We start from the raw sequence: 16,986 nt of genomic DNA on the forward strand, positions 1-16,986 counted from the left end.
TCACATAGATTCTAATTCATTACTTCAATAACAATGTAAAGTCCAATTATAAGCTTGGTGAAGACCAATAGACACCATTTTGAATTTCACTCTTCACCCATATGAAATGAATACCACTTATGATCAAGTACACTTTCTTGTTGTGGTTGGCTTGCTTCTTTTCATCTTTACTTGCGTGAGAGCATCAATTTGAGAATACTACTTGAAATATCATGACTAGCTCTCTTTTGGGTGTTGCTTGCTTTTCTTGATCAACCCTTTTGATTGCTTCAACTAAGCATCTCAAATGTTCCTCAGATCACCACTTCCATGTTAGCCTTCTAAGTACCACACTTGGTTCACCTACACATAGGCGGCAAGCCCCTACACTAGGGAGAAGTGGCCTCTCTCCAATAACCATTTTTGACACTCACTTGAAATAACTTGATTGATTGATCCAAGTGATGGACTTAACTTGATGAGTAACCTTGATTCCTTCTTTAAGTCCTTTTCTTTCTACTTGTTTAAGTCCTTTTCTTTCTACCAAATGATCTCCAATCATCACTTGAACTTAAACTTCATCTTCAACTTGAGTTTGATCTTGATTTTCATCTTGAGTACCAAAAGTGTGCAAAGTATACTCCACAATCAAATAGCCTTGTACTCATATCTTGTCATGTTTTTAGATCATCTCAAAACCAACTTAGGTACCTCAATTACTCTTAAACATATTTTCAATTTGAGGACCTTTCAATCAAAGTGACTCTAGATCAATCCAACGTTTGTCACTTTTCTGGCAGATTCTGTACCCTTCAAAGAAATAAGCATATCTCCCAAAGTACAAATCTAAATACCACAAAATTTGGTGGAGATGTGCTTCACTTAGTTATCTAGCATTTGTAAAAATTTGAGTTTCATTTGACTTCTATATTGCTACCAAATTTCAATTATTCCACCACTGATACATGCTGAAAACTGTTGCACTATAGCTGACAAGTTTTACTCCAAAACTGAGGCATCTCTTATCCAATTCTCATTAAATTTCTACAGCATCTCATAACATAAGTCTAGAGCATGTACACCAATTTTCATGTTAATCCAATAAGTTTTGATCACTCAAACATGGCTAAGATCACAGCTAGCTCAGATTTTCAATATAGGACAGATTTCAATCACTTGAGCTATACTTCATCAAGTATGAATCAAACTTGAAACCAACTTGTTTGAATACTTTCACAAGACATAAATCCATTCAATCCACTTACTAAATGTCATCTCATGAATTTATCCAACACAAATTAATCCAAACTTGATTAGTAAGCAATTATCCATTCAATGAACTTATAGCAAGCAACATTGCATATTTATCCAATTCAATCAACTCATATGCACCCAAATGAAATGATCAACAAGAGATATACCTTGGTTAGCTCATGATCATCCAATTAGCAAGTTTCAACTCAAATATTTTTGCAAGCCATCAAATATTCCAATAAATCACCCCAACTTGAATATGACACTTGTATGTTGATAGCACTTGGACTTCACTCAATTTTCACTTGGCATTGAGTTTGGATGTGCACTAGGCTTCATATCTTGACTCAACAAATGATGATCAATATGAAATCAATTGAATCAAGTCTCCAATGCCAATGGTACCTACAATCAATCATCCACTTTTTGATGGTACACAAACAAGTTTGGGTCCTCTCAAGTTAGGAGCAACATACTTAGGCATAGCCTTAGTATGAGTAGCGGAATGTTTTGCAATAGCAACCATAGAGGTACCATTACCATCCTTCCTAAGCATAGAATCATCATCAATTGAAATAATTTTAGGAGTGTTACCTAGGGGACATGAATGTGCCATGTGTCCCCTTTCCCGGCATGAGTAGCACTTTTTCTTTGCTTGAGCCTTTTCTTCTTTGCTCATGTTGTGCTTCTCATTGCCTTGCTTGTCCTTATTTGCTTGAGCCTTCTTCTCAAGCTTGTTTGGACAACCCAAAGCTAGGTGGCTCAATGTGTCACAACTATAGCATCTTATGTGAGCAATCTTCTCTATTTTCTCTTCTTTGTTCTTGCTCATTTGCTTTGCATCTTGATTTATCCTTGGACGCATTGCTCTTTCTCTTGCTTTTCCACCCCTTCTAGTTTTCTTCTTCTTTATCATCAAATTACCACTATTTTCATGGTTTATCTTGATTTGCTCTTGGGGTATCTTCTCTTGCTCAACTTGTGGCTTTGGTTGGGGCTCTTCTAGTTGCTTCACCAATTGCTTGGTTGGGCACATTGAGGTAAGATGACCCCAAGTGCGGCACTTGAAGCACTTCACATGCTTGAGCCTCTCTTCTTTTTTTATCTTCTTGAGCTTCTCAATATTAGGGAAACCATTTACAAGGTGTCCCGCTTCATGACACCGGTAGCACATTGTATGAGAGAGCTTTCTTTGTTGTAGCTTCTTCGTCTTTCTTTCTCTCTTTTCTTTCGCCCTTTGTCATCTTATTCTTGAAGCCAAGGCCACACTTGTCACTATAGTTTCTTTGAGTCTTCAACATGTGCTCAAAGGTGACTTTTGAGTTGTAGCACCTCTCTAACTTGTTGCTCAATTTCTTCACTTCACTTTTGAGCTCAATGTTCTCCTTCAAAATGTTAGTCTCATAAGACATAGAAGTAGAACAAGCATCTATATGTGAAGAGCATGGCATATCTAATAAATCATCACAAGAGGTGGATACATGCTTCTTGCCTACATCACAAGGGTTAGCAACATTTTGCAATTTATCATTTGATCCATGTGATGAGCTCTCATTATTTTTAAGTTTCTTTGTAAACACTTTAATGAGAGAAGCATGTTGTTCTAATAATTCATCATGAGATGCAAGTAGTGTCTCATGATTCAATTTTAGCTCATCATGTGAAGATTTAAAAGCATCAAGTAATTTCTTATGTTCTTCATAAGAGTTCTTTAGAAATTAGTTTTCATTTTCCAATTTCATTGTTTTAGCTTTCTCATTTTCTAAAGACATGGTCATGCTAGCAAGTCTACTCACAAGCTCATTATATGAATCAACATGATCAACCATATTATCATTTGATATCTTGGTGTCACCTTGTGACATGAAATAATGTGGTGATGTAGAAGAGCTTGTAGTAGCATCACAATCATGGCCCGAGCATGAACCATCATCATCAAGATCACCACCAAGTGTGCTTGAGGTAGAATCTTTATGTGCAATACTTGTGGCATCATCATCAACCTTGTCAAGTGAACTTGTAGTGGATCGATCATCATCATCATCACTTGACCATGAGGTGGAGCAATCTTCCACAATCACCAAATTGTGATTATGCTCAACACACTCATGTGCCTCCACCTTGTGATCATCCTCCTTCTTTAATTTCCCATCATCACTTGTGGAGGAGTCACCGCAGAAGGCTTGGAGTGCCATCCACATATCATGAGCACTTTCTAAGTCCCACACACGTCTAAAAACATTATCATGTAAAGCACACATTAGATAATAAAGAGCACGATGATCAAGTTATAAGCAATCCTCTTGCACTTGGGTTAGGTAGTCCTTATCCAAAGCATCATGAGAAAAAACAACAACAATGATCCACCATGCCTTGGGACCCAATTCATGGAAATGATCAAGCATATGATGTTTCCACCGTGCAGAGTGTGTGCCATCAAAAATATGTGAGTCACAAACAACTTCTAGCCCAAAGTTCGCCATCCTCTTGGGTCGGTAAAGACCATAAATGAGAGACCTCACTCTGATACCACTTGTAGGGTCGAGATGACGACTAGAGGGGGGTGAATAGTCGTTTCTAAAACTTAATCACGCCCGCTAACCGAAACAAGTGCGGAATTAAAACTATCGGTCTAGCCAAGGCTACACCCTCTATCTATGTTCTCTAGCACCTTGCAAAGATTCTAATTAAGCAACAAAGGTGTTGGGCTAACTAGAGCTCACCTAACCAATTATAGGAGCAAGGTCACACAAACCTATGCCACTAGTATTTCAAGCAATGAGGGAGCTCCTACACATACTAGTAAGAAAAAGCATAAAGCCAACTAAGCTCACTAGCAATGCTCAATAAAAAGACAACCAATGCCAAATTAGAGAGCGCAAATACTTAGCTACACAAACTAAGCAAAGTGACTAACAAGGTTACACAAACCAAATTAGCCATGCAAGGGAGCTACTTCTATGCTACACAAGCAAGAAGGTAACTAGTGAGCTACACAAGCTAACTAATTACAAGAGCAACTATACAAGCACAATATATATAAAAGTAATCACAAGCTTGTGTAAGGGGATTGCAAACCAACGGGAAGAACAAGGTTGACACGGTGATTTTCTCCTGAGGTTACGTGCTTGCCAACACGCTACGTCCCTGTTGTGTCGACCGCTCACTTGATGGTTCGGCGGCTAATTGGCATCACCCGCCAAGCCCGCACATCGGGCACCGCAAGAACCTACCCCAAAAGTGAGGGTAGCTCAATGACACGCTCAACTAGAGTTGCTCTTTGTGGCTCCCATGGGGCGAGCACAATGCCCCTCACAAAGCTCTTCTCTAGAGCACCGCACAAGCTTCTTGCGGGCTTCGACGAAGACCACCACCAAGCCGTCTAGGAGGTGGCAACCTCCAAGAGTAACAAGCACCACCAGCTTGCAACACGATCACCTAGTGCCACTCAATGCAATCTCACAATGCAACGCACTAGAATCATACTCACTCGCAATCGATTCGCACTCTTACAAGCACAAGTGAGTTAGAGGGCATCCAAGCACTCCTACACAAGCCACATAGGTGTGAGGGTGCTCTCCAACCAGCCCAAGGCCGACCACACACGCCTTTTATAGCACCAAGGGCTAAAGTAGTCATTACCCCTTCACTGGGCAAAGCGCGTACTAACCGGACGCGCAGGTCATAACGACCGAACGCTGAAACCCAGCGTCCGGTCACTTACAGAGAAGTTCCAGCGATGTTTTTAGCGACCGGACGCGTCCAGTCATCACTGACCGGACTCTCCCAGCGTTCGGTCGCTTCTGGACACACTAAAAACACTAACTGGACGCTGTGACCGGACTCGCAGGTGCTGACCGGACGCTGGACCCCTACGTCCGGTCGTTTTTCGCGCCAGCGTCCGATCACAGACCTTTCAGCGCTAAAACAGCTATAACTCTTAGCTCTGAACTCTGATTTCGATGATCTTGGACATTTTGGAAAGCTTACTCAGAGGGCTACACATCCCACATGCATACTTGATCCAAATCACAATGGATCAAAACAGTATTTCAATCCAAGGACCATCCTATAGTTCGGAGTACGGCGAAAAACTTTTTTCTCTTCTCTAAGTTGATTCATGACAACTCTAACTTCTTCTCCTTTGCAAATGTGCCAACACCACCAAGTGTGCACCACCATGTGTATGTGTGTTAGCTTTTCACAAACATTTTCCAAAGGATTAGCCACTCAACTTGCCACGCCACTCGATCCTAGCGGTGATGCAAAGTTAGATCACTCGAGTGGCACTAGATAACCGATATGCAAACAAGTTTGCCCCTCTTGATAGTACAGCCATCTATCCTAAACCCGGTCATCAACTTCTCTACACACCTATGACCGGTGAAATGAAATACCCTAGGTTATACCTTTGCCTTGCGCATTTCATTCCATCTCCTCCAATGTTGATGCCACGTAAGGGAGCTACTTCTATGCTACACAAGCAAGGAGGTAACTAGTGAGCTACACAAACTAACTAATTACAAGAGCAACTACACAAGCACAATATATATAAAAGTAATCACAAGCTTGTGTAAGGGGATTGCAAACCAACAGGAAGAACAAGGTTGACACGGTGATTTTCTCCTGAGGTTCACGTGCTTGCCAACACGCTACGTCCCCATTGTGTCGACCGCTCACTTGGTGGTTCGGCGGCTAATTGGCATCACCCGCCAAGCCTGCACGTCGGGCACCGCAAGAACCTACCCCAAAAGTGAGGGTAGCTCAATGACACGCTCCACTAGAGTTGCTCTTTGCGGCTTCCGTGGGGCGAGCACAATGCCCCTCACAAAGCTCTTCTCCGGAGCACCACACAAGCTTCTTGCGGGCTTCGACGGAGACCACCACCAAGTCGTCTAGGAGGTGGCAACCTCCAAGAGTAACAAGCACCACCAGCTTGCAACTCGATCACCTAGTGCCACTCGATGCAATCTTACAATACAACGCACTAGAATCACACTCACTCACAATTAATTCGCACTCTTGCAAGCACAAGTGAGTTAGAGGGCATCCAAGCACTCCTACACAAGCCACATAGGCATGAGGGTGCTCACCAACTAGCCCAAGGCCGACCACACACTCCTTTTATAGCACCAAGGGCTAAAATAGCCGTTACCCCTTCACTGAACAAAGCGTGTACTGACCGGAGACGTAGGTCATAATGACCAGACGCTAAAACCCAGCGTCCAATCACTTACAGAGAGGTTCCAGCGACGTTTTTCAGCGACCGGACGCGTCCGGTCATCACTGACTGGACTCTCCCAGCATCTGGTCACTTCTGGACACACTAAAAACACTGACCGGACACTGTGACCAGACTCGTAGGTGCTGACTGGACGCTGGACCCCAGCGTCCGGTCGTTTTTCGCGCCAGCGTCCGGTCATAGACCTTTCAGCGCTAAAATGGCTATAACTCTTAGCTCCGAACTCTGATTTTGATGATCTTGGATATTTTGGAAAGCTTACTCAAAGGGCTACACATCCCACATGCATACTTGATCCAAATCACAATGGATCAAAACAGTATTCTAATCCAAGGACCATCCTATAGTTCGGAGTACACCAAAAAATATTTTTCTCTTCTCTAAGTTGATTCACGACAACTCTAACTTCTTCTCATTTGCAAATGTGCCAACACCACCATGTATATGTGTGTTAGCTTTTCACAAATATTTTTCAAAGGATTAGCCACTCAAATTGCCACGCCACTCGATCCTAGCGATGATGCAAAGTTAGATCACTCAAGTGGCACTAGATGACCGATATACAAACAAGTTTGCCCCTCTTGATAGTACGGCCATCTATCTTAAACCCGGTCATCAACTTCTCTACACACCTATGACCGGTGAAATGAAATACCCTAGGTTATACCTTTGCCTTGCGCATTTCATTCCATCTCCTCCAATGTCGATGCAACACATGCACCAACATGATCAACAATGATATGATCCACTTCATATCATCACGTGATCATATTGGTTCATCGATCTTGACTTCACTTGCTTTTCACCGTTGCTCAAGCTTCACCGCCACGCAGTCCATCGCTCCAAAGCCTCTGACTTGCCCTTCACGCTTGCAACCGGTCCATCAAGCCAAGTCTTGTCTCGATCTTCTCCACCTTGATCACATGACTCAATGTCATGTCTCATGTGCAATAAGCTCCTTCATCATCACATGTGTGAGCTTTGCAACAACTCCAAACAATTTTCACCTTCACGGCATATGTTGCTCACACACATGTACTTGTGGACTAATCACCTGTGGATCTCACATAAACACAATTAGTCTACCTAGGGTTGTCACTCAATTATCAAAACCACAGAAGGACCTTTCGATGCGTCAGTCTCCAAGAATTCGAGGCGTTTGGCATCAGTTGTTGTGGTGCGTGATGAGGGAGGCAACTTCTTGGGAGCCTCGGCACTAGTAGTGGAAGGAAACACTGACGCGGAGGTGGTCGAGGCAATAGCCTGCCGTGAAGGGCTAGCCCTGGCCAGTGACCTTGGTTTGCAGGCAACAAGGCTGGCCAGTGATTGTGCCAATGCAGTTCAAAGCATCTAGGGCGAGGGGATGGGCAGGTATGGTGCCATCGTCCTGGAAATAAAGTCTAGAATGGAGAACTTTTCGAGGATTGATTTCGTCTTCGATTTCGTCTTCGAAGAGCGGAGTTCAAATATTGATGCACATCTCCTAGCTAGAAGTTCTATAAATTTACCAGTAGATAGACATGTTTGGTTTTTGGAGCCTCCCGATGACATTTGTAACTATATTTCATTGAATGAATAAAGACAATGCTCCACTAAAAAAACTCAGCGTTATCATGCCACGTCAGAAAAAGGTAGGGACTATAGTCTATATGGTGAGAGAGACAGCGGAAAAAGGTTCAGAAAAACAGTGTGCAAACAGCGTTGGCATCATGCTCATCAAGAAGTCCTGATGCCTAGGTTTAGCTCGTGTTGAGGCCCGCCAAGTTCATTGAAAAATAATTCAAATATTCAATGTTTGATTTATTCCCCTGTTCGAAGTAACCTGTCTTTAGAATAAACCAAAATAGCATGATAAACCTAATTTAGTATACCTCAAATGTTTTCGCTGGAATGCTTGATTAAGATCGAAACAAAGTGTGCAAGGACAACTTGTTAAAACCTATATATTTGTTGGGTTCTCTGTGCCCTAACAACAGTTCACTAAAACTTTACACTGTTAGGCAAAGATGGTATATAATTCTTCCATTTCAAATTATAAGATGTTTTGACTTGATTAGATACATAGTCTTTTATGGACTTATATATAGACTGTCTAGATATATAGAAAAAAGATATGTTCCTAAAAAAACCAAAACATCTTATAATTTAGAACATAGAGAGCATTTTCCATCACTTGGCATTTAATGCCTCACTTCGTATTGAACTCCGTCATGTATCCGATACCATATCAAAGTATATTGGGTTATACGTAGCCTATGAAAAAAGGTTGAATGTTCTATTTGGTTGGTGCATAGCACTACCTCTCCGTCATGAAAAGAATGAGTATAACTCATCTTTAGTCAAACTCTGTACTGTTTGATAAAATTTACAGAAAATATTAATAATTATAACACAAAATAGATGTACTATAAAATAATGGCGTATCATAAATATTGATATAGGTGAAACCACTTTTGAAACCAGTTAAGGGCCAAAATTATCTTGTTTTGATAGTTCAATGGCCAAAGATACCTAGGTTAAGACTTTGATGGCCAAAACTGAACTCGGACGATAGTTCCTTGCTCAAAATAGACTTCTTCCAAACTAATATGATCAAAAATTGAAAGCTAAAAATTCTGACTCACAATGTGACGATACATTTGATGTAATAAGAGCTCATATAACTTAAGCTAAGATTTCACCTAACCACATATTGAAGACACGTTGATGCGTGATGCAAAAGGAAACAAAAACTATAGTGTTTGATAAATGTACCGTAGCCACATGGAAATTTTCCGTGTGCTATTATAAGAGATAATGTAAAAGTACTCCCTCCGTTTAAAAAGGGTAATCGTATTAGACTAGAAAAAAGGTCATACAAAATTGATTTTGACCATTAATTTCTATTATAATATAAAATCGATAGCACCCTCTAAGCTTTAATACAATGAGCATGTTCGTTGGTTAGTTTCTGGGCTGATAAGCCTGGCTGATGCTGGTTTGTTGTGAGAGAAAAACATTGTTGGCTAGCTGATAAGCTCTGGCTGAAACCAACAAGCGAATAGGCTGAATATAACTAATTGTTGGTCAAAATCTATAGAGTTTGACTTTTTCTCTTGTCAAATATGATTACCATTTTTGAACGTAGGGAGTGTTTCTATGTGCATTTGTGTTAGAAAATTAAAAGAGAGCACGCAAAGATAAATAATTTGATTAGTTATAAGTATTAAATTTATTCAATAACTTCTAACCCTTATGTATTTATGTTATGTAATTTTGCTTGAAAAGAAGCACAGATTGATGAACTAGTGGGTGTAATTAAAAAAACTAAAGAGAGCCAACAGGGTGGAAGAGAACCAAGATTTGCTCCTCACCAACTTTCCCTGGCCAGTCCCTTTCCCTATTTTCCTTTCTCTGTTTGGAATGTGACACACCCAGCAGACACAGCTGATGCTTGCTTTATTTACAGCTTCACTCTAGTGTTGCCTCCGCCCTCTCCACCATTGCTTTTTATGTCCGTCTGAGCCCCCCCTACTCCTCTCCGCGCCATTATTCCTCCTCTCCTGCTCTCCAGTCTCCACCCCATCCTCCATCCTCCTCCTCCTTGCCTGCAGCAGGCCTCCTCTGGTGCGCCGGCGGCCAGTGCTCGCACCACACCCCGGCGACCGGCGAGATGTCGAAGGTAAGGCGCGCTCGTGCTGCTCGCATTGATCGTGATCTGATTTCTTCTTGCCCTACGTGTGCACAAAGCTGGTCACCTTTCCAGCGGCATGGGGAGGATCTTGCTTTGGAATCCAAGAAATGATTCGTTTTTGCTTTTCTCTTATGGGCTCTGCTCATCTCTGCTTCCCTGTTGGACTTTGGATGCAGAAAATCGTGGTGAAGCTGCACCTGCACGACAGCAAGGACAAGCAGAAGGCCATGAAGGCTGTCTCGGCGCTCACCGGTAATCATGGCAGCTTCTTCTTCTCTGCTGTTTCTGATCGTGCGTCTAGGAGAGCAGCGACGCCTAACAACCGTGCCCTGCTGGTTGTGCTGTGTGCAGGCATCGACGAGATAGCCGTGGACATGGCGTCGCACAAGATGACGGTGATCGGCATGGTGGACCCGGTGAACGTGGTGAGCAAGCTGCGCAAGGCCTCGTGGTCAGCGACCATCGACTCCGTCGGCCCGGCCAAGGAGCCCGAGAAGAAAGAAGGGGAGAAGAAGGACGGCGGCGAGGCAAAGAAGGAAGGCGAGGGGGACAAGAAGAAGGACAGCGACGGCAAGAAGGCGGCGCCGCCGACGGAGCAGCAGGTCCTCGCCGAGCTGATGAACCAGTACCGGGCGTACTACCCCTACCCGTACCCGCACATGATCACCCCCGACCACTACTACGTGCAGGAGAACCCCAACTCCTGCACCATCTGCTAAACCATTCTGGTTCTGGCTGCTGCATGATGAGGTAATTAAGCTAAGCTTGCCCGGTTAATTACTAGTAGCTGTGTGCATGTATATATGCGTACACCTTATGGCACGGACGATCTAAAAAGGTCAAGGTAGCGTTTAACCGTGCATTTTGTGACGTGTAAGAAGAAAAAGTGTACCGATTTCACCTCTACTACATCGAGTTTTGGGCTGCAGCATGCATAGCGCCTACTCTTGTGTCGGCCATGGATGTTGCCATGGGCATGGAGGATGCGCAGCGTGTCTGTATTACTGTGTATATATAGAATGATAACACGTATGACGCAGTATATGTGTACTCCCTCCGTCCAAAAAAAAACACAATTCTAGCTTTGAACCTGAACTTTTTTCTAGACGGAGAGAGTAAGTGAAACTTTGCTTTCTGGTATAAAGCTGTAATGATGATTTGTAGCTACAATTTTGGATTTTAGAGTATAAGTTATTGATGCATGTTTTTCTGAATATATGTGAACTCACTTAAGGTCAGTCTCATTGGGCATTTAATGTCACTATTTCGAAGGCTTCTCCTGTGTTGAAAATAGTACAGACAAGTTTTATCCTTGTGAAACTCATTTTATCACAAAACTTTTAGCTTATTATTTCTCTTCATTAATACTGTATCACACTAGTTTATTTAGTGCTCATCAAACTCTCATTAAACCCATAGAGACTGGTCTAATGTGCTATAACTCACTTAATATGTTATTTCCGATTGACGCTTCCTCAATCGCAGCATCAAGAATGACATGGAAAACAATATCCATAGTTATACTGACAGGTGGGGCCTATGACTATATGCTTTTTTGCGAGGGCCTATGATATATGCTAGGGACCTGTCCGTATTACTTTTTTCAACAGAATTGATGTATATCCGTAATATGAGCAATTTGTCGCATGTTCAAAATCACTGTTAACTTTGTTCGCGATATTATATAAACTGCAAACCGTAGACATGATTTAAAACGCCTGTGTGTTAATTCTTTTATTTAGCTACTCCCCCTCTGTTTACTGTTAGGATCAACGAGGATTTATTGTCTAATATTATATACCTAACAAAACTACTCAGCGTATGCCTTTTTCCTTGTTCGCCGTCATGCCATGCTCATGCTCTTCGTCTTAGTCCTGTCAGGTCATCATATTCACAGCCCGCCCAACAAAATTGAATAATTATCGGAGAAACAGAATCTTGATACGCCACATAATGCCAACCAAGAAATGTTTTTTACTAGCTCCTAAGGCTTGGTCTACGACAAGCTGAACACAAGAATTGCAAGTTTCAAATCAAGACAGAGAAAACACACACACACAGAGAGATATGCTAAAAGATAGCAATTAGGAACAGAGTGCCAAGCCGACAACTCACACATCTCACTCTCACTCTCTCATAGTCATCAGTCTCGTAGGTAAGCAAACCTACTACCCACCGTCCCACACCTCGACTATCTTTCACTTGAAATTTGAAATTACATCATACAGTGGCCAAACATATTGGATGTCATGGAACCAGTACAATATTTGGAGCAAGACTCACATTCCAGTATTCCACAGGCAGGTTTGCCCGAAGTTTTCAGCAAGACCGCTCACTCAAAAGTCTCAAACAGCTGAATGCTCTGGCTTAAATTACTCATATTTTACATTAGAGTATCATTGATCCATAGCCGTAGTTTAATCGCCAGAATCAGGGGCTTGCCGCAGCAAGGTTTAGTAGTATAATTTAGTACAACTCGCATGCCTGTTGCTACAATCTTCACAGAGGAAACAACAAAGATGCCTGAGCTCACCAATTCCTCTGACATCAGCCATCAGGTCCAGCACATCTGAAGAACGGGATGGATGGTAATACTCAACATGGAAACACAAACACTACCAAGGAGATGAAAGGGATAGGGGCGTTTGCGCACACGGGCGTGCCTAGTTGCATCCACGCAATGGAGATGGAGTGCAGGCGTGGCAACTGCCAAGTGACGAAGGAAAATTTGGATGGTCTCAACCAAAACCACTCGTTCTCTTGTCTGAAACATTTGGGTGCTGGTGAGCCGGATGATCAGGACGTTTCAGGCTTATCTGGCCAAATGTCAACTTTCATTTGCGAGGGGTGAGTGTGGGTCAGAATCTAAAACTGAACATGCTGTGAAATTCACTGTTGCCTCTTTCCTTGTGCTGTAGCAGCTGAGCACTGAAATTATTATCTGAAAAGGAATGGAAGGATACTTACAAATTCACAACGAACTGTTCCGGTTGTAGATCCTAATAAATTGGGCACGATTACTGCAGTGGGTCTAGGAATTCATCGTACATGCCAACGACGGTTGAGCATGCTGTATTTCTCCAACAGTAAAATGATCATTGATCATCAGGACCGTCGTCAAATGGATTTGTTGGAAGATAGAATCTAAACACAAGGAAGAAGACGACACTGAGCTGAGCTGGGCAGCTGGCGAATCGTTATTACTCTTTGGGCTTTGTCTTTCTATTGGGCCGCTCGTATTGATCGCTTAATGGGCCAGTTGGCCAGCGTTGGCAGCGCCTCCCAGTCCGTCTGATAGGTGATAATTAGCCTGGAACCGGCTCCTCTGACATTGCATGTCACGATGCGTCCATTCAACAACGTGCTGTAATAACTTAGGTAAAAAAAAGGAGAACAACGTGTTGTAACATCTTTTGTTTCCTTGTTTATCTTTGTCGATATAAATATCATTTGTCCCCTAAACTAAAATTTAGTAGGAAAAGGTGTAAGCAAGTTTATCATCAAGACAAGTCGCGCGCATTGCTTATATATCCTCAACAAAAAAAAAATACGTATGAAGAACATAAATAGATCGGACTTGCTAGCCTCCAGACTCCCGAGACGTCCGATCTGGGGCGCTAGCATCGGACGTTGCTCCTGAACCCGCGCCTAACGCACCTATCCCGCTCTAGAGGCCACGTGGGCCCACACATGCGCGGGACCACCCCAAGTTCGTGCAGTGACCCACGACAGCGCGGTGACCTACGATGGCGCACTAGCAGCAGCAGCAGCAGCATGTGCTTCTCTGAGATCTACTTTTCAAGCATCCAAATGAAACACATATAACATACGTCTGAAACTGATGAAACACTTAAAATATGTGTGTATAGCCATAGCAACATGTACAACACCAAATCAACTTTTGAAACATCCATATGCAGCACTTGCAATATACAAAAGAAGGTAGATGGAACACTTACAAAAATACCTGAAAAATAATTGAAACACATAGCAAAACACACGCAACATTCAGATAAAAACACTTGCAACATATGTGTGAAAACGTATGCAATATTCAGATAAACACACTTGTAACATACGTCTGAAAAATAGATCAAACGTTGGAAACAGACGCTTGCAACATACCATTGCAACAAATGCAACATCCCGATCTACTTTTACACCATCTCGCATGAAACACTTGCAACATATCTCTAAAACATTTGAAATGTGCGTTTGCAACATGCGCTTTCAGCACAACATCTCTTTGCTGTTTAGGAGAAATGGAGGTTCGTTGGCGTGTGAAGTTCATCGGTCTAGAGCTCGCCGGTGGCGCGGAGCGACCGGCCAGAGGGTGCGATAGTCGTCGAGCGCGGTGCCCGGAGTAGAGCTGCCCTCCATTTCTTCGAGCCAGGCGATGGACCTTTGCGTTGTCGGTGGACCGGCCAAGGGACACCGCAGCCTTAGAGCGGATCGGGCAGGGGGCAGCTGCGGATCAGCTAAGGGGCACGATGGGGCGACGGCCAGAACGGAGCCGCCCTTCGTTTCTTCGAGCCCAGCGATGGAGTTTCGTGTCGTCGGCGGACCGGCCAGTGGACATCAGCGTTGGTGAGGACCGGCCAGGGAGCACGATGGGGCGGTGGCTAGCCTTGAGGCACCGTGGATTACGGACTCCAGGGGGCGCTGGCGAGGCCGGTGGCCAGCGGAGGAACCCCACGGTTGCGACGCTGCAGTGGGAAGCCTTGTGGAGAATAGAGCGGCAAGGAAAGGTTAATTAGAGACAAGTGGACAAGGGGGTACGTCAGTTGGGCTGTTGAGCTAGTGCCGCAGCCCGCGAATGCAACCGTTTGAACGTCCTGACCGGAGCATTACGTAAATAGATTTTAAGAAGATTGCAAAAGCACACAAAAAAGGCACATATCAATTTGAGTATTTATTTACCCTCTCCATCCGACAGTTGGATGTTGGTTTGGTGTTGCAAATATAGCTCACTATTACTATGCGCACGAAGTGATAATAAATTTGTTGAATTACTATTACCAAGAAAATATTTTCACAACAAATCCTATTACATGAAACCATTATGTCATGTGTTGCCGGTTGGCGTTACTGACTTCGCCGTACCTTAATTTTATTTCGTCTTCCGCCACTGGTTGGCTCGATGCTGCTCACCCACAGGCAGCAATTCGTCAATTCCCAAATTGAAAATGACAAAAACTCCTGCTGCCTTGCACGCAATACACACACACACACACACACACACACACACACACACACACACACGAATCACGCGAATTTTTCCATGTATATTAGACCATCTCACTCACTCTATTTTTCTAACTCCCACAACTATCACTAATCACTCTACATACAGATCCTCGCGGTGCAGTATAATACTGCACATGCTGGACAGTCAGCTCACCAATGCCATCCATCTCTTTCAGCCGGTGACTCCTGCGCCAACTTTCTTTCGCTGTATGGCAAAGGGAGGCAACCCCTACCTAAATCTAGAAACAGTTTGATCTGAGAGTCGCCGAAGTTCCCAATAAACAATGCTCAGGGCCTCTGGATTCCGGCTCCGGCTCACCTACACGGGCCGCTCGTCTCAGCTTTCCTCCCGCCTTAGCTCACCTACTTAAACAAGTGTAAAATCACGTAAGATCACCGTGTCCTTAGTCCGTATCGGTTGGTACTCTAATCTCGCTCCACATGCGCCCAACATCAGCGGAGATGGTGATCTATCTATGCTAGATTCAGCGCTCGTTGCGTCCGGTCAATCTGGTTGTTTCAGGTTCCCCCTTCTTTTAACTCCTGGCGGTGAGCTAGTAGCTCATGTACATAAGGTTTTTGTCCAGATTATGGAGAGTTCGTTCCATTACTGAAACAGAAAAGTACTTACTCTATAGTAAACATGTACATAATAATGTCTTTACGAGTTTACGTAGGTACACGTGTCTACACGGAAAAGTTTCCTCTCTTTTTTCTGCTTTTGGAGCACAGCGGCACGAATTTTTCGGATATGGACGAATCGGATATTATTGGTTGACTAGTGCAAGCAGGAACGTGCTAGACGCGCCTAGGCGAACAAGTGTCTCGTACTGCCAAGATCCTCCGGTCCAGCAGGTACAACATACATTTACTACACCGCACACACTCCCTCCCCCTCACGTGCATCGTGCCAAAAGGCACGATAGGTCTCTTAACTGTTACTCGAGATTTAAGTTCATCTCTAAACTTTTATAACGGCTGTTTAGATCCTTGAATTTTGGTTTTAGACTGAATTTTATTCTACAACTACGAAGATGATCGTTTCAGTCTTTAAATTTTACATTTTAGACTCAATTTTATCTATAAAATATCAAAGTGCATTTAACTTTTATTTTCAACTTAATTTTATCTATTCAAAAAGAAAACTTTATATTTTAGATACAATTTCATCCATAAATTATCAAAATTATAGATCTGCTGTCGTTTCAATATATCCATGGTATTCATAAAGAATAAATGATGTTCGATGCAAATATAATTGCTCCCGCAAATATCATTTAGTCGAATATATATAAATGATATCATTATAAGATAACACTAAAAATAACAACTTGAAAAAGTTTCTGAATGAATATTATTTTTCTATCTCCAATCGCTGGTGGCGTTGGAGTTAACCATGTGCAACAGTGCAGCGCTCCACGTACAACGTAGACAAAGTTGAATTAAAAATAAAAGTTTGAAGAATAAAATACACTATGATAGTTTATAAATGAAATTGAGCCAAAAATGTAAAGTTTGAGGACTAAAACGATCATCTTCATAGATCTAGGAAGAAATTGAGTTTAAAAGTAGAGTTTGAGTACTAAAACAG

At 42.8% G+C, this 16,986-nt stretch overlaps 1 protein-coding gene across 1 annotated transcript; it reads left to right on the plus strand.

The window, feature by feature from the left end:
- The first annotated feature begins 9,964 nt into the window (after positions 1-9,964).
- On the plus strand, positions 9,965-11,398 carry LOC136531377 (heavy metal-associated isoprenylated plant protein 39-like). Its single transcript, XM_066524046.1, has 3 exons — positions 9,965-10,136; positions 10,325-10,400; positions 10,500-11,398. Exons 1-3 carry the CDS (start codon positions 10,128-10,130, stop codon positions 10,865-10,867), a joined length of 453 nt encoding a protein of 150 aa, XP_066380143.1. The 5' UTR covers positions 9,965-10,127; the 3' UTR covers positions 10,868-11,398.
- The last annotated feature ends 5,588 nt before the right edge of the window (positions 11,399-16,986 follow it).

This window comes from Miscanthus floridulus, unplaced genomic scaffold (assembly GCF_019320115.1).
Source record: "Miscanthus floridulus cultivar M001 unplaced genomic scaffold, ASM1932011v1 fs_335_1_2, whole genome shotgun sequence".
NCBI lineage: Eukaryota > Viridiplantae > Streptophyta > Magnoliopsida > Poales > Poaceae > Miscanthus > Miscanthus floridulus.

Bases quoted from the DNA above. Each gene is read 5' to 3' on its own strand.
- LOC136531377 (XM_066524046.1), top strand. The intron at 10,401-10,499 runs GTAATCATGGCA...TGCTGTGTGCAG, and splicing joins GGCTGTCTCGGCGCTCACCG to GCATCGACGAGATAGCCGTG.